Genomic DNA, 16,433 nt, shown 5'->3' with positions numbered 1-16,433 from the left:
ACCTCCTAGCAGGTTTTTAGAATCTAGTTAAGTAGATAAGACATTATGCAGTTGCCTCAAATATAAGTCAACACGTATGTGAAGAGGGCCTAAGAATGTAATATGTAGTGTTGTTAGATTTCACAGAGGAAGTCAGAGATCCCAGAGGGCTAGGGTAAGAAATGGAATTTCAAGATGGAAGTTGGGCAAATTTTCCAGGAGAAAGAGAGTTTGGGCTGAGCATACTAAGAATGGCAAGATTTCAATAAGTAAAAAGCAGAAAGATATTATTCAGATTTCTAATAACTCATAAATTGTGCTGCTTTGTACAGGCTCACCTTCTGGTTTCCTCATTTTCCTCCTGTTTGCTTCCACCAAATAAGCTTTGGATGCAGGCATATCAGTCTCCTTGAGTTTTCAGCCTGCTCCTTGAGTTTCAGATAGAACTCATAGGAGCCAATCTTCATGTGTTTTGAAATAAAACACCTAGTGATGAAATTTCCTGAGCTAGCTGCACTTACTTTTCCTATTTAGGTTAAGGAACTTTAGCCTGATTAGAATCAAAAGAATACTCCTATAGGAACATTGTTAAATTCCATTCCAAATTGGGCAAATAATAATAGCATATCAGAGCTCAATGGGATGAATGATAATTTAGTTTAAGCTCTCATTTTAAAGATGAAAAAGGTAAGAGAGAAGGAACCCTGTTCATGTCTCACAGTGACTTAATCATAAAACTGGGACCTAAACCCAGGTTTCTTGACTTTTAACACAATGTCCCCACAAAAGTCATTTCCGTCTGGCCAATGTCTCCTGACATCTATGAAATAGGTGATTTATTTGCAGTTATGTCATCTGTGGCAAGGCTTTGTCTTGTTTAGTTCCAGAGGAAAGGTCAAATATCAAACAGACTCAAAAGCTAAGTTCTATGGCTCTGCCTTTATACATAAAAGGGTGGACATTTTGACTCACTTAGATCTACTTAAAAAGGAAAATGGTCAATCCCACTCTAATTAAGGATACAGATCAAGACAATTGCTTTATCCTTTCTCAATATTGTAATTCTGAATTATAAAATATATTAAAGTGGAAATAAAGGAAATGTTTGAGCTTTCATTATGGGTTTGAGGAGAGAATTTTCTTTTTAATAAATGTCTCATTATCATCTAATGTTTACTTCATGATTCTAAAATTACTAAGTTTCAAGTTAGCTTCTTTGTTGTGTTGTACATTAATATTACATGATACAATATAGATTATCATTAATATAGGTTTACTAAACATATTCATACCATCAGAACTGCAATTTTAAATACCAGAATTTCTCTCTTTCCAAGAAGTTTTTATAGTTTAAACTTTCATTGGTTGTGATTCAATTATGGCTAGCATTTGTTTAGCACTCAATATTCTGCAAAGTGCTTTATGCTTTGTTATGTAACTGAACAGAATTAATGCACCATCGTCAATAAAATATCAGAGTGCTGCAATTAACAAATTAAAATACATTTTAAAAAATTTAAATTATTTTCTTTGGGGAGTTACCAGTTCAAGTACTAATTATACTTATTCCTAGTTTAAGTAAAATACTTTCTTTTGTGGAAAGGGAGGGTATTTTATGGCCTGAGAGTTGGCAATGTGCCAGGTACTGTGCTACAAGTTTTACATCATTGTCTTATTTACTTATAATCAAAATAACCCTATGTTTAGGTGCTATCTGTCCCGATTTTCCAGTTGAAAATACAATCTCAGAGATGTTACGTAGCTTTCCCAAGATACACAGCTTTGATAGTCAAGAAATGTTGAGAATTGATTTGCAGTATTGAAATTAAGATCTCAAGACAGAAAATATCATTGCCAATTGTCAGGCTAAAGTGCTAACTATTGATAAAGTATAATATTGCAACTAAATTCTATTAATCATAAATAGACAGACAATAGAAGAAAAACTTTTAAATGTAGATCCAGGAGATACACAGGGCCAAGAGAAAAATTCTCACAGCATTGAAATTATGAGGTAATGACATAAGAGAGATTCCATATTTAGGGAACTCCCACATAGTCCTAACTGGACTGCAAATATCTCTAAATATCTCTCAGTACCAAAACTTCAAGCAGCCCCAGAGTAGATTGCTTGCTCAACTCCTTCCTTTTTTGCCAAAATTTTCAGTTATATTTGATACCTGTATGTCTTGTTTTTCCTTGGGAGAGAGTCTCTGACTTGATCATGGAAGAAGGTGGGAAAACAAAATTCACTTTACAGAAATTTACTGAATCCAGGAAAAATTGAAGGAGAATTGGTGGAAAGTTGTTTCTATCCCAGATAAATAGCTCAGTGGCCAAATGCAAAGAGGCAGTTTACTCAAGACTGTGTTCATTTCCAAAACCAATGTAGTGAAATTTAATTTGTTCATTGAATTTTTATTCTTTATCTAGAAACTAAAAGAAATGATAGATGGTCGAGAGCACAGTGTCCAAAATAAGAAATATTTGTGTTATCAGTATTGGGACAGATTTTGGGCCTGAAGGGAGCCTAATTTGTTATTTCAAAAATGTCCAGAGAACATTATACTAAAAGTCGCAGTGTAAGTGCAAATGAACCCTGGATTTCCCAATCAGAAATAGCACTCAAGAGAAAAGAGCAAAGTGGTGCTATTTGGATCTATATGCTTGGACCAGAACCTGAGGCAGGAGTGATTTTATTGTTATTGATTTTAAGTCTTTATAATTATCAATAAGTAGTTAGTGAGGCTATCTACTGTATTAGATCCTTGATGATAGGGGATTCAACTGGAGCCCACAAAGGTCACTCTATACAGCCTGTATTCAGATATATACACGTAGACAAAGCCCTACAGAGAGACAAACTCCCTTATCCATAGACAGACTAGAAGGTCACTTATCCCACACAGTACAGTACTCAATACAAGTGTTATATCCCCCAAAAGCCCATTCACATACCTGCCACCAGGTCTGAAAAGTCAGTATTTCAGGTGTGTTCTTTTTGGTTCTTCCCCTTCTGTGTCCTTTTTTCAAAAGTAAACTCTGTTGAGAAGGGTAATGTGTATAGCCTGAAATTCCTTACTAAGTGTAGGTTTATCAGGTAAATCTACTCTCAGTAGAGACCCTGGCAGTTTCAGGACAATTAACAGGAAAGGAATGCTGAAGAGGAATGGGAAGGGTGTGGGGAAGTATCCACCATACAATTTTGCCTTGGGCCAAACATGCTGACTCACAGAGTATTGGAAGTAAAAAGACTCTTAGATGTCTTCCTGTGCATGAGTTTTCAATTGTGAGCCATGCATGGACTTCAGAAGGTCCTGGAATCTCTCAAAGCATGTATGAAATTTTCTGTGAGCACTCATATGTGCATTTTTCAGACAAACAAGGTCCGTATTTTAATCTTATTCTTGAAGGAGACTGAGACCAAAAAGATGTTAAGAACCACTGGACTAATGAGCATTGTCAGGTCAGACTCTCTCTGCTATCAGGAAGTACAACATGGCAGGAAAGGCCCAGCAAGTGAGAGTATTGAGATAGTCATCCCCCAAATAGTTACAAACCGCTGATCTGTTCAAGTTCCTCCTTTTACAGGTGAGGAAATTGAAGCCCAGAGAATTACAGATCTTGTCCAATATAATAATCATGGTGAGCTCAGTGGAAATTATTTTGAATCTAATGAGAGATTATCTCTCTTATTATCTATTTTCCTTGATACTTCCTTTCTGAGGGTCACTGTGGGTAGAAAAGAGGGTGCTTAGTGTGTTAGATACAGACTTACGCTGGTATTTTCAGATCTGAGTAATGGAAGAAGAGGAGAGATGCTAAAACGGGAAATGTTGAACAAATGTTGCCATAATATTTGATGAAATTTTAAAGCACAGTTTCGTCAGCCTAGAGAATCTCTGAAATTATATGTAATTTTTTGAGTGAGTGAGTGTGTGTGTGTGTTTGTGAGATCCTGTGTGTGTATTTTACTTGGAAAAGGTTCTACAGTTTTCATAAGCTTCTTAAGAGTCCATTATCCCAAAAAACTTAAAAATCACTGACCTCATTTTTTCAGTTAAGGCAACTAAGGCCCAGAGAGGGTAAGGGATTTGCACATATTTTCATAGCTAGGAAGTAGAAAAGCCAAGACTAGAACCCAATCTCTTAACTTTGGTTCAGTGTTTTTTGCCCTGCCCCCAAGCAATCTCTTTCTTCACCACCTTATCTTTCTAAATAACATGCATTTTTGTCTTTCTCCTATTTATTACCTGTGGGAAAGACCCAATAAGTTATACTCAAGACAAGGGACACTGTAGACGCAATACAGAAAAGGCTTTTTAAACTAATGCAAAGAAGACTTCTGAACCCTAAATCATTCAACCAATGTATTTTCAAATGGATCTAGCCACTGTGGTTGTGGTAAGAAGTTTAAGCTACATAGGTTAGTATTTTAGTTATAGACAATCTAAAACAGACTCTACTTAATTTAGACAGAAATGAATTTATTAAAGATTATTAGATAAATCACTGTATCTCCAGGAGAGACAAAGAACCAGGGTTAGATACCACATAGGCAATGACAATTCAGCCAAGAGCAATGCCCAGTCACACCATGAAAATATTCTAGCAGAAACACCAGTACGGTCACCATCCACCACTCAGTACTTATGACATTAGGGACTGGATGTGACACTCTGCCCAGATTCTCTAAAAGAATCATCAGATGCCTCTGCCATAATCATTTCCAGAAGATATACCCCCTCCATATGGCCTTATCCTCATATTGCTTTCTTCTACTTCCAAGTATCATGAAGTTTCCTCTGCTTAATCAAACCTGGTCACATGCCTGTATACAAGTAGCCAAAACAATTAATTAAAAAAAAATGTGTGTGATATCTTAGTGTAGTTTTGATTTGCATTTCCCTGATGATCAGTGATAATGAGCATCTTTTCACGTGCCTATTGGCCATCCATATATCTTCTTTGGAGAAATGTCTGTTCATGTCCCCTGCCCATTTTTTGATCAGGTTGTTTGAATTTTTGTTATTGAGTTGTGTGAGTTCTTTATATATCATAGAGATTAACCCTTTGTCAGATATATGACTTGCAAATATTTTTTCCAAATTGGTGGGTTGTTTTTTTGTTTCAATCCTGTTTTCCCTTGCCTTGAAGAAGCTCTTTAGTCTGATGAAGTCCCATTTGTTTATTCTTTCTATTGTTTCCCTAGTCTGAGGAGTTATGGTGTCTGAAAAGATCCTTTTAATACTAATGTCAAAGAGTGTATTGCCTATATTTTCTTCTAGAAGCCTTATGGTTTCAGGTCTTACCTTTAGGTCTTTGATCCATTTTGAGTTTATTTTTGTGAATGGTGAAAAATAATGGTCAATTTTCATTCTTTTACATGTGGCTGTCCAGTTTCCCCAGCACCATTTGTTGAAGAGACTTTCTTTTCTCCATTGTATGCCCTCAGCTCCTTTGTTGAACATTAGCTGTCCATAGATGTGTGGTTTTATTTCTGGGCTTTCAATTCTGTTCCATTGATCTGCGCACCCATTTTTGTAGCAGTATCACCTTACACCCATTAGAATGGCAAAAATAATCAAAACAAAAAGTAACAAATGTTGGAGAGGTTGTGGAGAAAAAGGAAAAAAGGCACCCTCATACACTACTGGTGGGAATGCAAAGTGGTGCAGCCACTATGGAAAACAGTATGGAGATTTCTCAAAAAATTGAAAATAGAAATACCATATGACCCAGCCATCCCACTACTGGGTATCTATCCAAAGAACTTGAAATCAGCAAGTCCAAAAGACCCATGCACCACTATGTTCATTGCAGCATTATTTACCATAGCCAAGACATGGAAGCAACCTAAGTGCCTATCAACTGATGATTGGGCAAAGAAGATATGGTATATATATACAATGGAATACTACTCAGCCATAAAAAAGATAAGATCATCCCATTCACAACAACATGGTTGGACCTTGAGTGTATTATGTTAAGTGAAATAAACCAGATAGAGAAAGACAATCTCTATATGACTCCACTCATATGTGGAAGTTAAACATGTAGACAAAGAGAACAGATTAGTGTCTACTAGGGGAAAGGGGGGGTAGGGGTTGGGCACAAAGGGTGAAGTGGTGCACCTACAACACAGCTGACAAACAAGAATGTACAACTGAAATTTCACAAGGTTGTAAACTATTGTAACCTCAATAAAAAGTTAAAAAAATAAATAAACGATAGATTTCCTGATGAAAAAAAATGTATTTGTATGTATGCATACATGCAATGTAGATCATAGTGTTCCAGAGTCAATAGTACAGGCAGCCAAACTAGAAAGGGGTTGGAATGGGCATTGGGTCACAACATAGAATATCTTCCCTAGGAGGTAACATTGGTCAACTATTTTGTATTGTAGTATGCAAAGGGGGCTAGGATTGATGGGAAAATTTAAAAATCACTCAAAAAACTATTTAAAATCAAAAGTGACATGTTGAGACCCCTTAGGATACTCCTAAACCATTTAACTTCATAGTGAATTGGTGTGATACAAAATTCTTTGGAATTTTAGTTTAAGCCAAATAAGATTAAGAAGATATTCAAAAAGGTAAAATACCCTAAAGCCATGTCTGCAGTCCTTAAACTGGAGTGCCTGTTTTAGGAATTGTCTGGGCTTCTGCACGTTCCCATAGAGAATTGACTATATCAGGAGTTTGAAGAACTAAGGAGTGGGACCTTGCCAAGTCAGGAATGCCTGGTCCTGACTCAAGAGCACAGTGAGGCAAAAACAAATTAACAACAGAGTAAATGGAATGGGGATAGATAATTGGGTGCTAGGTATGGAGGGAAAACAAAGGGGCTGATAGTTGAGAGGAAAGGAAGAAGGAAAGATGGATTAAAGCTAGAGATGGTGAAGAGGTATGATTCAGCTAAAGTGAAGAATGAGCTGTCCATAGGCAACATTCTCTGTCTGTGCTGAACTCTGGGAGGAGACAGTAGCCTTGGGGGACCAAAGAGGTGAAGCCAGCTGGAGGCCACAGTATGTTGATTTTCCTGCCTTCTACCTCAGCTCTGACTTAAAGGGGCAGAGGCTTGTAGATTATCAAGATGTTTTTCTTTCCTGGGACCTATAGAGGAGAAGTCATTGTAGGTGTAATCTTTATAGATGAATCATAGACAGTAGAAAAACAAGAATAATCAGTAGGGAGCAACTTTTCCTTGGCTTAGGAAACTGGACTAATTTGGTTCCATCACTCCCTTCTAACCTCAAGGGTTTGATAAAGCTCCTTTTGATTGAGGAACAGGAAATTAATTTGAAACCATCTATCAGAGTGGAATATACACACCCAAATGTATATTTTTTCTTAATTAGGCTGTGCAGATTTCATATGTCACACTACCTATCTCCAATCTAGAATGTGTGTACGTGTTTTGAGCCCATTTTCCCAGTTGTTTTGCTTTGGAAATTATACTGAGCAACAAATGGAATCTTTAATTTTGACCTGCTTTTCTAATTTGTCTTAGATCAAAGGTACTTGAAAGCATTTATCAGCCACTGCCTTTTTATTTTTGCTTGCCATCAGTTATTAAAAAACAGTCATATCTCTAGCTTACCATAAGCATCAAGTGAACTGTTAATAGGAATAGCCTCAACTCAGTTCTCTGTTAGCCTAGCAAGATGCAAGTGATGCAGTAGTGACTAAACTGCTCCTTTTGCTGCTGTGTAGGGGAGCAGCTGAGTCCCTGGTCCCCCATACTAAAAGGCCATACTCCCTCCCAAGTAATTAATCGAATATGCAATAGGTGATTTCCAAGCCATCTGACCTTTTTTGAGCCTCTTCATGTGTCTCATTACTGTTCCTTTCCCTCTGTCTTCCACATGCCTTGGGAAAGGTAAAAAAGTGTAGGCATTTTAATCCTCAGGAATTATCATCACATTAACCAAGTCATCCTCTGCCCTACCCTGGATGTTTTAAGCAGGACTCATGTGAAAGTGACTGAAACCCAATTCAAACTGGATTTAGAAAAAAAATGTGTTAGCTCATGTACCTGAAATTTCCAGGACTTCAAGCATTGCTAGATCTAGGTTCTCAGAGAGTGAAAGCAGAAATACGTTTCTTGTCATATCTTGTCTCTTATTTCCTCTGGCTTGGCTTCATTCTTTGGTAGGCTTTTCACAAGTGGTGATAAGCTGTACTCTCAAAAGTTCTGCAAGATGAAGTAGAGCAGGTATTTTAATACTCTTACTATACATGAGGAAAATGAAACAGAAGATTAAAATACTTGAGAGGATCGCTTAAGGTCACATAGCTATTTAGGTATGTGACTGTATCAGACACCTAATATCCTTTCAGATCTAGATTTTACTCCAGGTGTTGCTGATGTAACCAGCTGTAGACAGATATAACCTGACAACATCATACCTCTACCACACCATATATATATCTCTCATTTTTGGCTCAGGATTTCTCTGTGCTGCATGAGATGACTACTGGAAAACTTGGAACTGTGACAGAGCCTTGGAAAAGTTCATCATTGGAGATCCAAAAGGATCTCAAACAGGGCTGGCTGTAATAAGATGGGTTTTAAATAGGAAGAATGTCTTGCCTTACACTTATATCCCAAAAAATGCAACCAGCCACTTAGAGAACAGGAGCGATGTGGCTAAGCAGCATAACATACAGAAAATACTGATGAATTTCAGCCGACAGCTCAGGCTCAGTGAACAGCAAGCAATAATCACTACCAACAACAAAAAATAAATGTTGTCTTAGGCTGAATTAATGGAAATAAACTATGTAGAATGATGAAGGTGATAGTTATATTCTACTGTGAGCTTAGTCAGAGCACTCCTAAAATAGGTTATGAAGTTCAAGCAGTCACACTTGAGGAGAGAATACAATAAGAAGAGAGCTTCTAAGATGATAAAAAGGTATTTACAAGAAAAGCAGTTAAAAGAATTGAGAATGTTTAGTGTGCAGAATCTGAGAGTTTGGGATGGGGCACGTAATCTCTACCTTTAAATAACTCAGTGGTGGTTATCCAAAATAATAACAATATCTTACTCAGTAATTACTATGCACTAGCTACAAAACCAAGCGCTTTACATGAGCAGAGCAATCAACACAATCCTAAAGGAAGAACTGGAAGCAGTAGATATGAACTCCCAAGAGCCATATGCTTGCTGAATGTAAGAAAAAGCATTCAAGCGATTATTGATGTCAAAAGTTAAAAAAGAGAGCATAGGCAAGCAAAAGAGTTCCCTGTCCCTGTGGAAGTATGAAAGCTGGACTGTTCATGATGGGGATTGCTCTGGACTGAATTGTGTCCTCCTCAAAATTCTATGTTGAAGCCTTAATCCCCAATGTAACTATATTTGGAGATCAGGCCTGAGAGGAGGTGATAAAGTTAAATGAGGTCATAAGAATGGGGCCTTAATCCAATAGAGCTGGTGCTCTTATGAGAAGAGGAAGAGACATCAGAGTGCTCTCTCTCTTTCTCTCTCTCTCCTTCCCTTATGTGAGGGCACAGTGAGAAAGCAGCTATCTGCAAACCAGAAAGAAAGCTCTCACTGGAAACTGAATCCTTCTAGAACCCAGATCTGGAACTTTCCAGCCTCCTGAACTATGAAAAAATAAATTTCTGTTGTTTAAGCCACCCAGTGTATGGTATTTTGGTATGGCGGCCCAAGCAGACTAAGAGAGGGATGTTGCAGAGGAGATTTAACAAAGGAAGAAAACTTAGGCTACACCAAAGATTCTAAAATTGTTTGAATAAGCCCTGGGCGATCAGCAAAGGCAGGACTCCAGGCACACAGCTCAAAAGGTTCTAGGTTAAAATATTTTATATAGAATTCCTTTGTAAAAGTTCATTTGAATAAATAGTTTGAATGCTTTAAAAATATTTGGAAAAAATCGTTGAAGTCCTTAATCTTTTTGATCCTTTCCAAACTTGAGATCATACGGCCATATGGCACAATGGTTAAAAGCAAAATCTCTAGAGTTCCACCTGGGTTATAAGTTTGGTTCTGCTACTCACTAGCTCCATAACCTTGGACATGAAATTTAACTTCTCAGTGCCTCAATTTCCTCGTTTGTAAAATGTGGATAATAACAGAACCTACTATATGGGGATGTTGTGAGGTATAAATAAATTAGTATTACCAAAGCACTTAGCAAGCTTTCAACATGTTAGCTATTATTATTAACATTATTATATGAAAAGCCACCATAATAGTTTGTAAGAAGTTCCAAATTCACTCTCAAAGTATGGCTACAAAATTTCTCATTATTCAGATATACAACATTAGCACAATATTTTGTTGCCATATACAGAGACTTCATCACCTTCCTTTGACAAGGATGGGGCTTGTATTTCAATAGCTCAAGACTGTAAAGGAACTAAAAAAAGGGAAGGAAGTCTAATACCGGATGTATATTTATTGGGGAGAAATGAGAAAAATTGCCCATCCTCACTCCCTTTCCAGATTTGTATAGATTTACCTATGTGATGTGTGTTAGTAAAGGACTAAAATATTGACTTCTCCAAAATATTGCCCCATCCCTTCCTACCATTCTTCCCTGTCCCACAAATTGGAATTCCACTGCTTAAACCAGGAATTGGCAAAGTATGACATCCAGGTCAAATCCAACTTTTATATGCTCTTGACTTCATCTATTTAGACTATTTACGGAGTGGTACACTATCACTATAATCACATTTTAGAAGACTTTAGAACATTTTCAAAAGCCCCAAAAGAAACCATTACCAGTCACTCCCCATTCCACTCCCTCCTCCAGCCCTAGGCAATCACTAACACACTTTCTGTCTCTATAGATTTGTCTATACTGAACATTCTATATAAATAGAATCATAAAATATGTGGCCTTTTCTGACTGGCTTCTTTAAATTTGCATAGTGTTTTCAAGATTCATCCATGTTGTAGTATGTATCAGTATTTCAATACTTTTTATTGCCAAGTAACATTTCCTTGTGTGTATATATCACATTTTGTTTATTCATTCATCAGTTCATAGAAATTTGGATTGTTTTGACTTTTGAACTATCATGAATAAGGCTTCTGTGAACATTTGTGTACAAGTTTTTACATAGGTGTAAATTTTCATATCTCTTGAGTAAATATGTAGTGGTGCAATTGTTTAGATCCTGTGGTAACTCTACCTTTACCCTTTTGAGGAACAAACAGACTATTTTCCAAACTACCTATACCGTTTTACAATCCCACAAGCAATATATAAGGGTTCCAATTATTACTCCATATCCTTGCTAACACTTATTATTGTCTGTCTTTTTTTATTATAGCCATTCCAGCAGGTATAAAGTAGTATTTCACTGTGGTCTTGAGTTTTGTTTCCCTAGTTCCTGGTACTATTGAACATCTTTCCATGTGCCTACTCCCTACTTGTTTAGCTTCCTTGGCGAAATATCTATTAAGATCTTGTGCTAATTTTTATTGGTTTACTTGCCTTTTTATTGAATTATAAGGGCTCTTTATATATTCTGGATACAAGATGTAAAGCAGACATATAATTTATAAACATGTTCCCACAGTGTATGGATGGTCTTTTCACTTTCCTTATTGTGTCCCTTGAAACACAGAAATTCTTAATTTTGATAAAGTCCAACTTGTCAATCTTTTCTTTTATCACTTATACATTTTTTGTTGTTATACAAAAAACATTGCCTAAATTAAAGTCATGAAGATTTATTGCTATGTTTTGTCCTAAAACTTTTGTAGTGTTAGCTCTTACATTTAGGTATATGATCTATTTTGAGTTAATTTGTGTATATGGTGTGAAATAAGGATCCAATTTCATTCTTTTGCATGTGGATATCCAGTTATCCTAGCACTGTTTTTTAAAAAAAGACTATTCTTTTTCCAATTCTTGACCATAAATATATAGGTTTCTATTCGAACTCTCAAATCTATTCCTTTCATCAATATGTCTATCCTTATGCTAGTACCACATTATCTTGATTACTGTTGCTTTGTATTAGGTTTTGAAATTGGGAATTGTGACTCCTCCAGATTTGTTCTTTATTTTCAAGAACATGGATGTCTTTCCATTATTTAGATCATCTTTAATTTCTTTCAATGATATTTTGTAGTTTTCAACGTACAAGTTACACTTCTTCATTACATTTATTTATTCATTTATATATATGTTAATTATTATAAATGAAATTTGTATTCTTAATTTCATTTTCAGGTTTTCATTCTTAGGGTATAAAAATAGAATTGTTTTTTGTATATTGATCTTGTATGCTATAACCTTGTTGAACTTGTTTCTTAGTTTTAACTATTAGAGCAATTAATTCTAATATTAGTTTTAATAGTCTTTTAGTAGATTTCTTAAGGTTTTCTTTACACAAGATTATGTCATCTCTGAATATAGATAGCTTACTTCCTCCTTTCTAATTTAGATGAGTTTTATTTCTTTTTCTTGTCTATTTGCCCTAGCGAATACAATGTTAAATAGAAGTGGTGAGAGAAGACATCCATGTCTGATTCCCAATATTAGGGGGGAAACATTTACTTTTTCACACTTTCACCGTGGGTATGATGTTAGTTTTGGGTTTCGATTGATGTCCTTTAACAGATTGTGGAAATTCCCTTCTCTTCTTACTTTATTGAAAATTTTTATTATGGTAGGGTGTTGGATTTCATCAAATGATTCTTCTGTGTCTGTTAGAATAATCATGTATTTTCCCTTTTAATTAACACAATGTATAACATTGATTTTTGGATGTTTAAACAGCCTTGCATCCTTGGAATAAGTCCTACTTGTTAGTGGTACATAATATACTTTATATTTTACTGGACTCAGTTTGCTAGTATTTTGTTGAAGATTTTTGCATCTATATTCACAAGGGATGTTGGCCTGTTGTTTTCATTTCTTGTGATGTCTTTATCTGGCTTTGCTTGTAGAGTGCTACTGGCCTCATAGAATGAGTTGGGAAGTATTTTCTCCTCTTCTATTTTTTGGAAGAATTTGAAAAGGATTAGTATTAATTCTTCTTTGTTTGGTAGAATTCACCAGAAAAGCCATTTGGTCCTTAGCTTTTCTTTGTGGGGAGTTATTTATCATTATTATTATTAATTCAATCTTTAAATTTGTTATATAGATCTGTTCAGATTTTCTATTTCTTCCAAAATCAGTACAGTAGTTTATGTCTTTCTAAGAATTTGTCCATTTCATCTAAGTAATCTCTTGTGTTGGCATTCTGTAATTTGTTGGCATACAGGTATATCACAGTATTCCTCTATAATCTTCTTTATTTGTGTAATTGAGTAGTAATGACCCCTATTTCATCCCTGATCTTTAGTAATATGAGTCTTCTCTCTTTTTTTCTTGACTAGTTTAGCTAAAAGTTTGTCAATTTTGTTGATCCTCTCAAAGAACCAGCTTTTATTTACATAAATTTTCTCTATTTTTCTATTGTGTCTTTCATTAATTTTCACTCTAATCCTTATTATTTTCCTCCATCTGCTTTCCTTTGGTTTACTTTGTTCTTCTTTATTAATGTCTTAAGGTAGAAATTTAGGTTATTGATTTGAGAAACTTGCCTTGTAATATAGTTGCTTATGGATAAAAATTTCCCTAAGCACTGTTTTAGCTCCATCTCATAAGCTTTGGTGTGTTGTGGGGTTTTTTTTAATTCAACTCAAAGTATTTTTTAATTTCTTTCCCATTTTTTTCTTTGACCCATTGGTTATTTATGGATCTGTTGCTTAATTTATCCATATCTGTTATTTATAAAATTGTCTCTCTGTTTATTTCTAATTTCATTGTAGTCAAGGTACATACTTTGTGTAGTTTCCATCATTTCAAATTTGTTAGTGCTTGCTTTATACTCAAGCATATGTTTATCCTGAAGAATATTGCATGTCTACCTGAAAAGAATGCATGTTCTGCTATTGTTTGGTGGATTTTTCTATAAATATCTATTATAGTGTTAATATATTATATTTCCTTGTTGATATTCTGCCTAATGATTCTATTCATTATTAAAAGTTGGGTATTTAAATCTCCATCAACTATTGTTGAATGGTCTAATTGTCCCTTTAATTCCATCAGTTCATGCTACACATATTTTGGAGCTCTCTTGTTAGGTACAAACATGTTTATAATTGTTCTATTTTACTAATGAAATTTTAGTAATTTCATTACTAAGTGAATTTATCATTATAAATGTTCCTCTTTATTACTAGTCACAGCGTTTGTAACAATGTTTATTTTGTTTGATCTTAGGATAGCCACCCCAACTCTCTTTTGGTTACTATTTGTATGGTATACATTTTTCCATCCTTTTACTTTCAACCTATTTGTAGCTTTAAATCCAAAGTGTGTCTCCTGTAGACAGAATATAGTTGGATATTATTTTTATTTACTTCAATCTGCCAATCATTTCCTTTTGATTGGATCATTTAATTCATTTAAATTTAATTTTATTATTGACATATTTGAATATTTGTCCACATTTTTTTCTTTCTGTATGTCTTCTGAATTTTCATTCCTTTCTCCCTCCTTTTACTCCTGATTTTTGTACACAAGTGAAAATTTTACAATATACCATTTTTATTCCTTTAAACATTTTTAACTGTATTTTTAGTTGTTTTCTTAGTGGTAGATCTCAGGCTTAAAATATATATTTTAACTTATCAGAATCTGCTTCAGATTTATACAAATTTAATTATAGTAAGATAAAGGAACTTTATTCTTACATAGCTCTATTTGCCCTCTCATTTTTCTGCTAACATGTATCAGCACAAAATATATAGGAGATATACATCTCCTAGCTTCTTTAGAAGAAATAAGATTATATATATATATGAAAAATCAACAATACCAAGTTAAAATTGTTATTTTATATAATCTTATTTATTCTAAATAAACTAGAAGAAAGGAGAGCACAATACATTTATATAGGTTTTTAAAAGATATATTAACTTCCTTTTTTATCATTTCTGATTCTCTTCATATCTCCCTGTGGATTAAAATTACCACCTAATGTAATTTTCTTACTGTAATACTATTATTATTCAATATGTTAAATAAATATTTGTTATAATCCCTATAATACAATTGTATGCATATTGTTTTATACACTTACGTTTTAAATTATTTTAGAAAAGAAAGGGAAAGATATGTAATTATGCTGTCTTTTACAATTACTTGAATAATTATGTTTACTTGAGTTGTTTGATTTTTCATGTGGATTTGAATTGTAGTGTAGTATCACTTCCTTTCGGCCTGCAGAACGTCATTTACTATTTCTTGCAAGACATGTCTGCCAGCAAGAAAATCTGTTTTGGTTTATCTGTCTTAATTTCTCTCATTTTTGAAACATACTACTTCTGGATGCAGAATTCTTGGTTAATAGATTTTCTTCCTTTCAACACTTTGAATATATCATCTCACAGCTTTGTGGTTTTCATTGTTCCTGATGTGAAGTCAGTTGTTAATCTTATTGTGGCTCCCTGTACATGCTTCTTGTTCCCTTTCCACTTTCATGATTTTCTTTTTATCTTTGGCTTTCAGCAGTTTGACTGTGCATCTGGTTGTGCACTTCTTTGTGTTAATCTGATTTTGAGGTTGTTAAAATTTCTTGGATGTGAAGATTGTGTTTTTCACAAAACTGATAAAGTTTGTGGCCATCAATTCTTTAAATATTTTTTCTGTCCCTTTATACCTTTCCTCTTCTTCTGTTATTTCTTTTATGCATGTGTTAGTCTGCTTCATCTTGTCCCACTTTTCTCTGAGACTCTGTTCATTTTCTTCAGTCCTTTTCTTTTTGGTTCTTCACATTGCATAATCTCTATTGATCTATCTTCAAATTTGCTGATTCTTTATTCTGAAAACTGTACTTGTGTGTCTTTCCATTGAGTCTCTCACTCTGTTCATTGTATTTTTCATCTTCAGAATTTCCGTTTCTATTATTTCTCTTTATTGATATTTATTTGATGATATATCATTTTCATATCTTTCTCTAACTCATTAAACATGATTTCATTTAGTTCTTTGTGCATATTTTAATAGCTGCTTTGACATCTTTGTCTGTTAAGTCCAACATCTGGGCCCTCTCAAACGTCATTTCTATTGCTTGCTTTTTTTTTTCTGTGTATAGGGCACATTTTCCTGTTTCTCTACATATCTTGCATTTTTGTTGAAACCAGGACAAATAATATATTGTAGCAATTCTGGATACTGAGCCCCTTACCTTGCTGGGGCTTGTTGTTTATTTGATCATTTGTTTATTTGGTTAGTAACTTGGCTGGACTACTTCTATGAAGTCTATTTCTCCTGCATTGTGCAGCCTCTGATATTCCTTCTCAGATTATTTTACTTTTTTTTGTTTAACCTTCTAGTCTGGCTTCTCTGGTTCACCCCTGGTTCATCATAAGTCGCTTATTGGTCAAAGATTGTGCTCAAGCTCACTAA

At 34.7% G+C, this 16,433-nt stretch overlaps 1 protein-coding gene across 8 annotated transcripts in view; it reads right to left on the bottom strand.

Annotated features, from left to right (window-relative positions):
- Positions 1-16,433, bottom strand: part of GPR174 (G protein-coupled receptor 174) — a 109,422-nt gene that overhangs the window by 43,296 nt on the left and 49,693 nt on the right. For 6 of the 8 annotated variants that reach the window (XM_044763735.2, XM_070503227.1, XM_070503238.1 and 3 more), the window contains exon 2: positions 8,020-8,178. In XM_044763735.2, coding sequence (XP_044619670.2) covers positions 8,020-8,095 — 76 coding nt within the window. In that variant the 5' untranslated portion in view covers positions 8,096-8,178. Of the gene's footprint in view, positions 1-7,794; positions 7,854-8,019; positions 8,179-16,433 lie in introns of those variants that run through there. The other 2 variants (XM_070503237.1, XM_070503229.1) reach the window with 2 other exon arrangements.

The sequence above is a fragment of the Equus asinus genome, chromosome X, assembly GCF_041296235.1.
Source record: "Equus asinus isolate D_3611 breed Donkey chromosome X, EquAss-T2T_v2, whole genome shotgun sequence".
In the NCBI taxonomy this organism is placed as follows: domain Eukaryota; kingdom Metazoa; phylum Chordata; class Mammalia; order Perissodactyla; family Equidae; genus Equus; species Equus asinus.
This window is presented reverse-complemented; position numbering and strand designations above follow the sequence as displayed.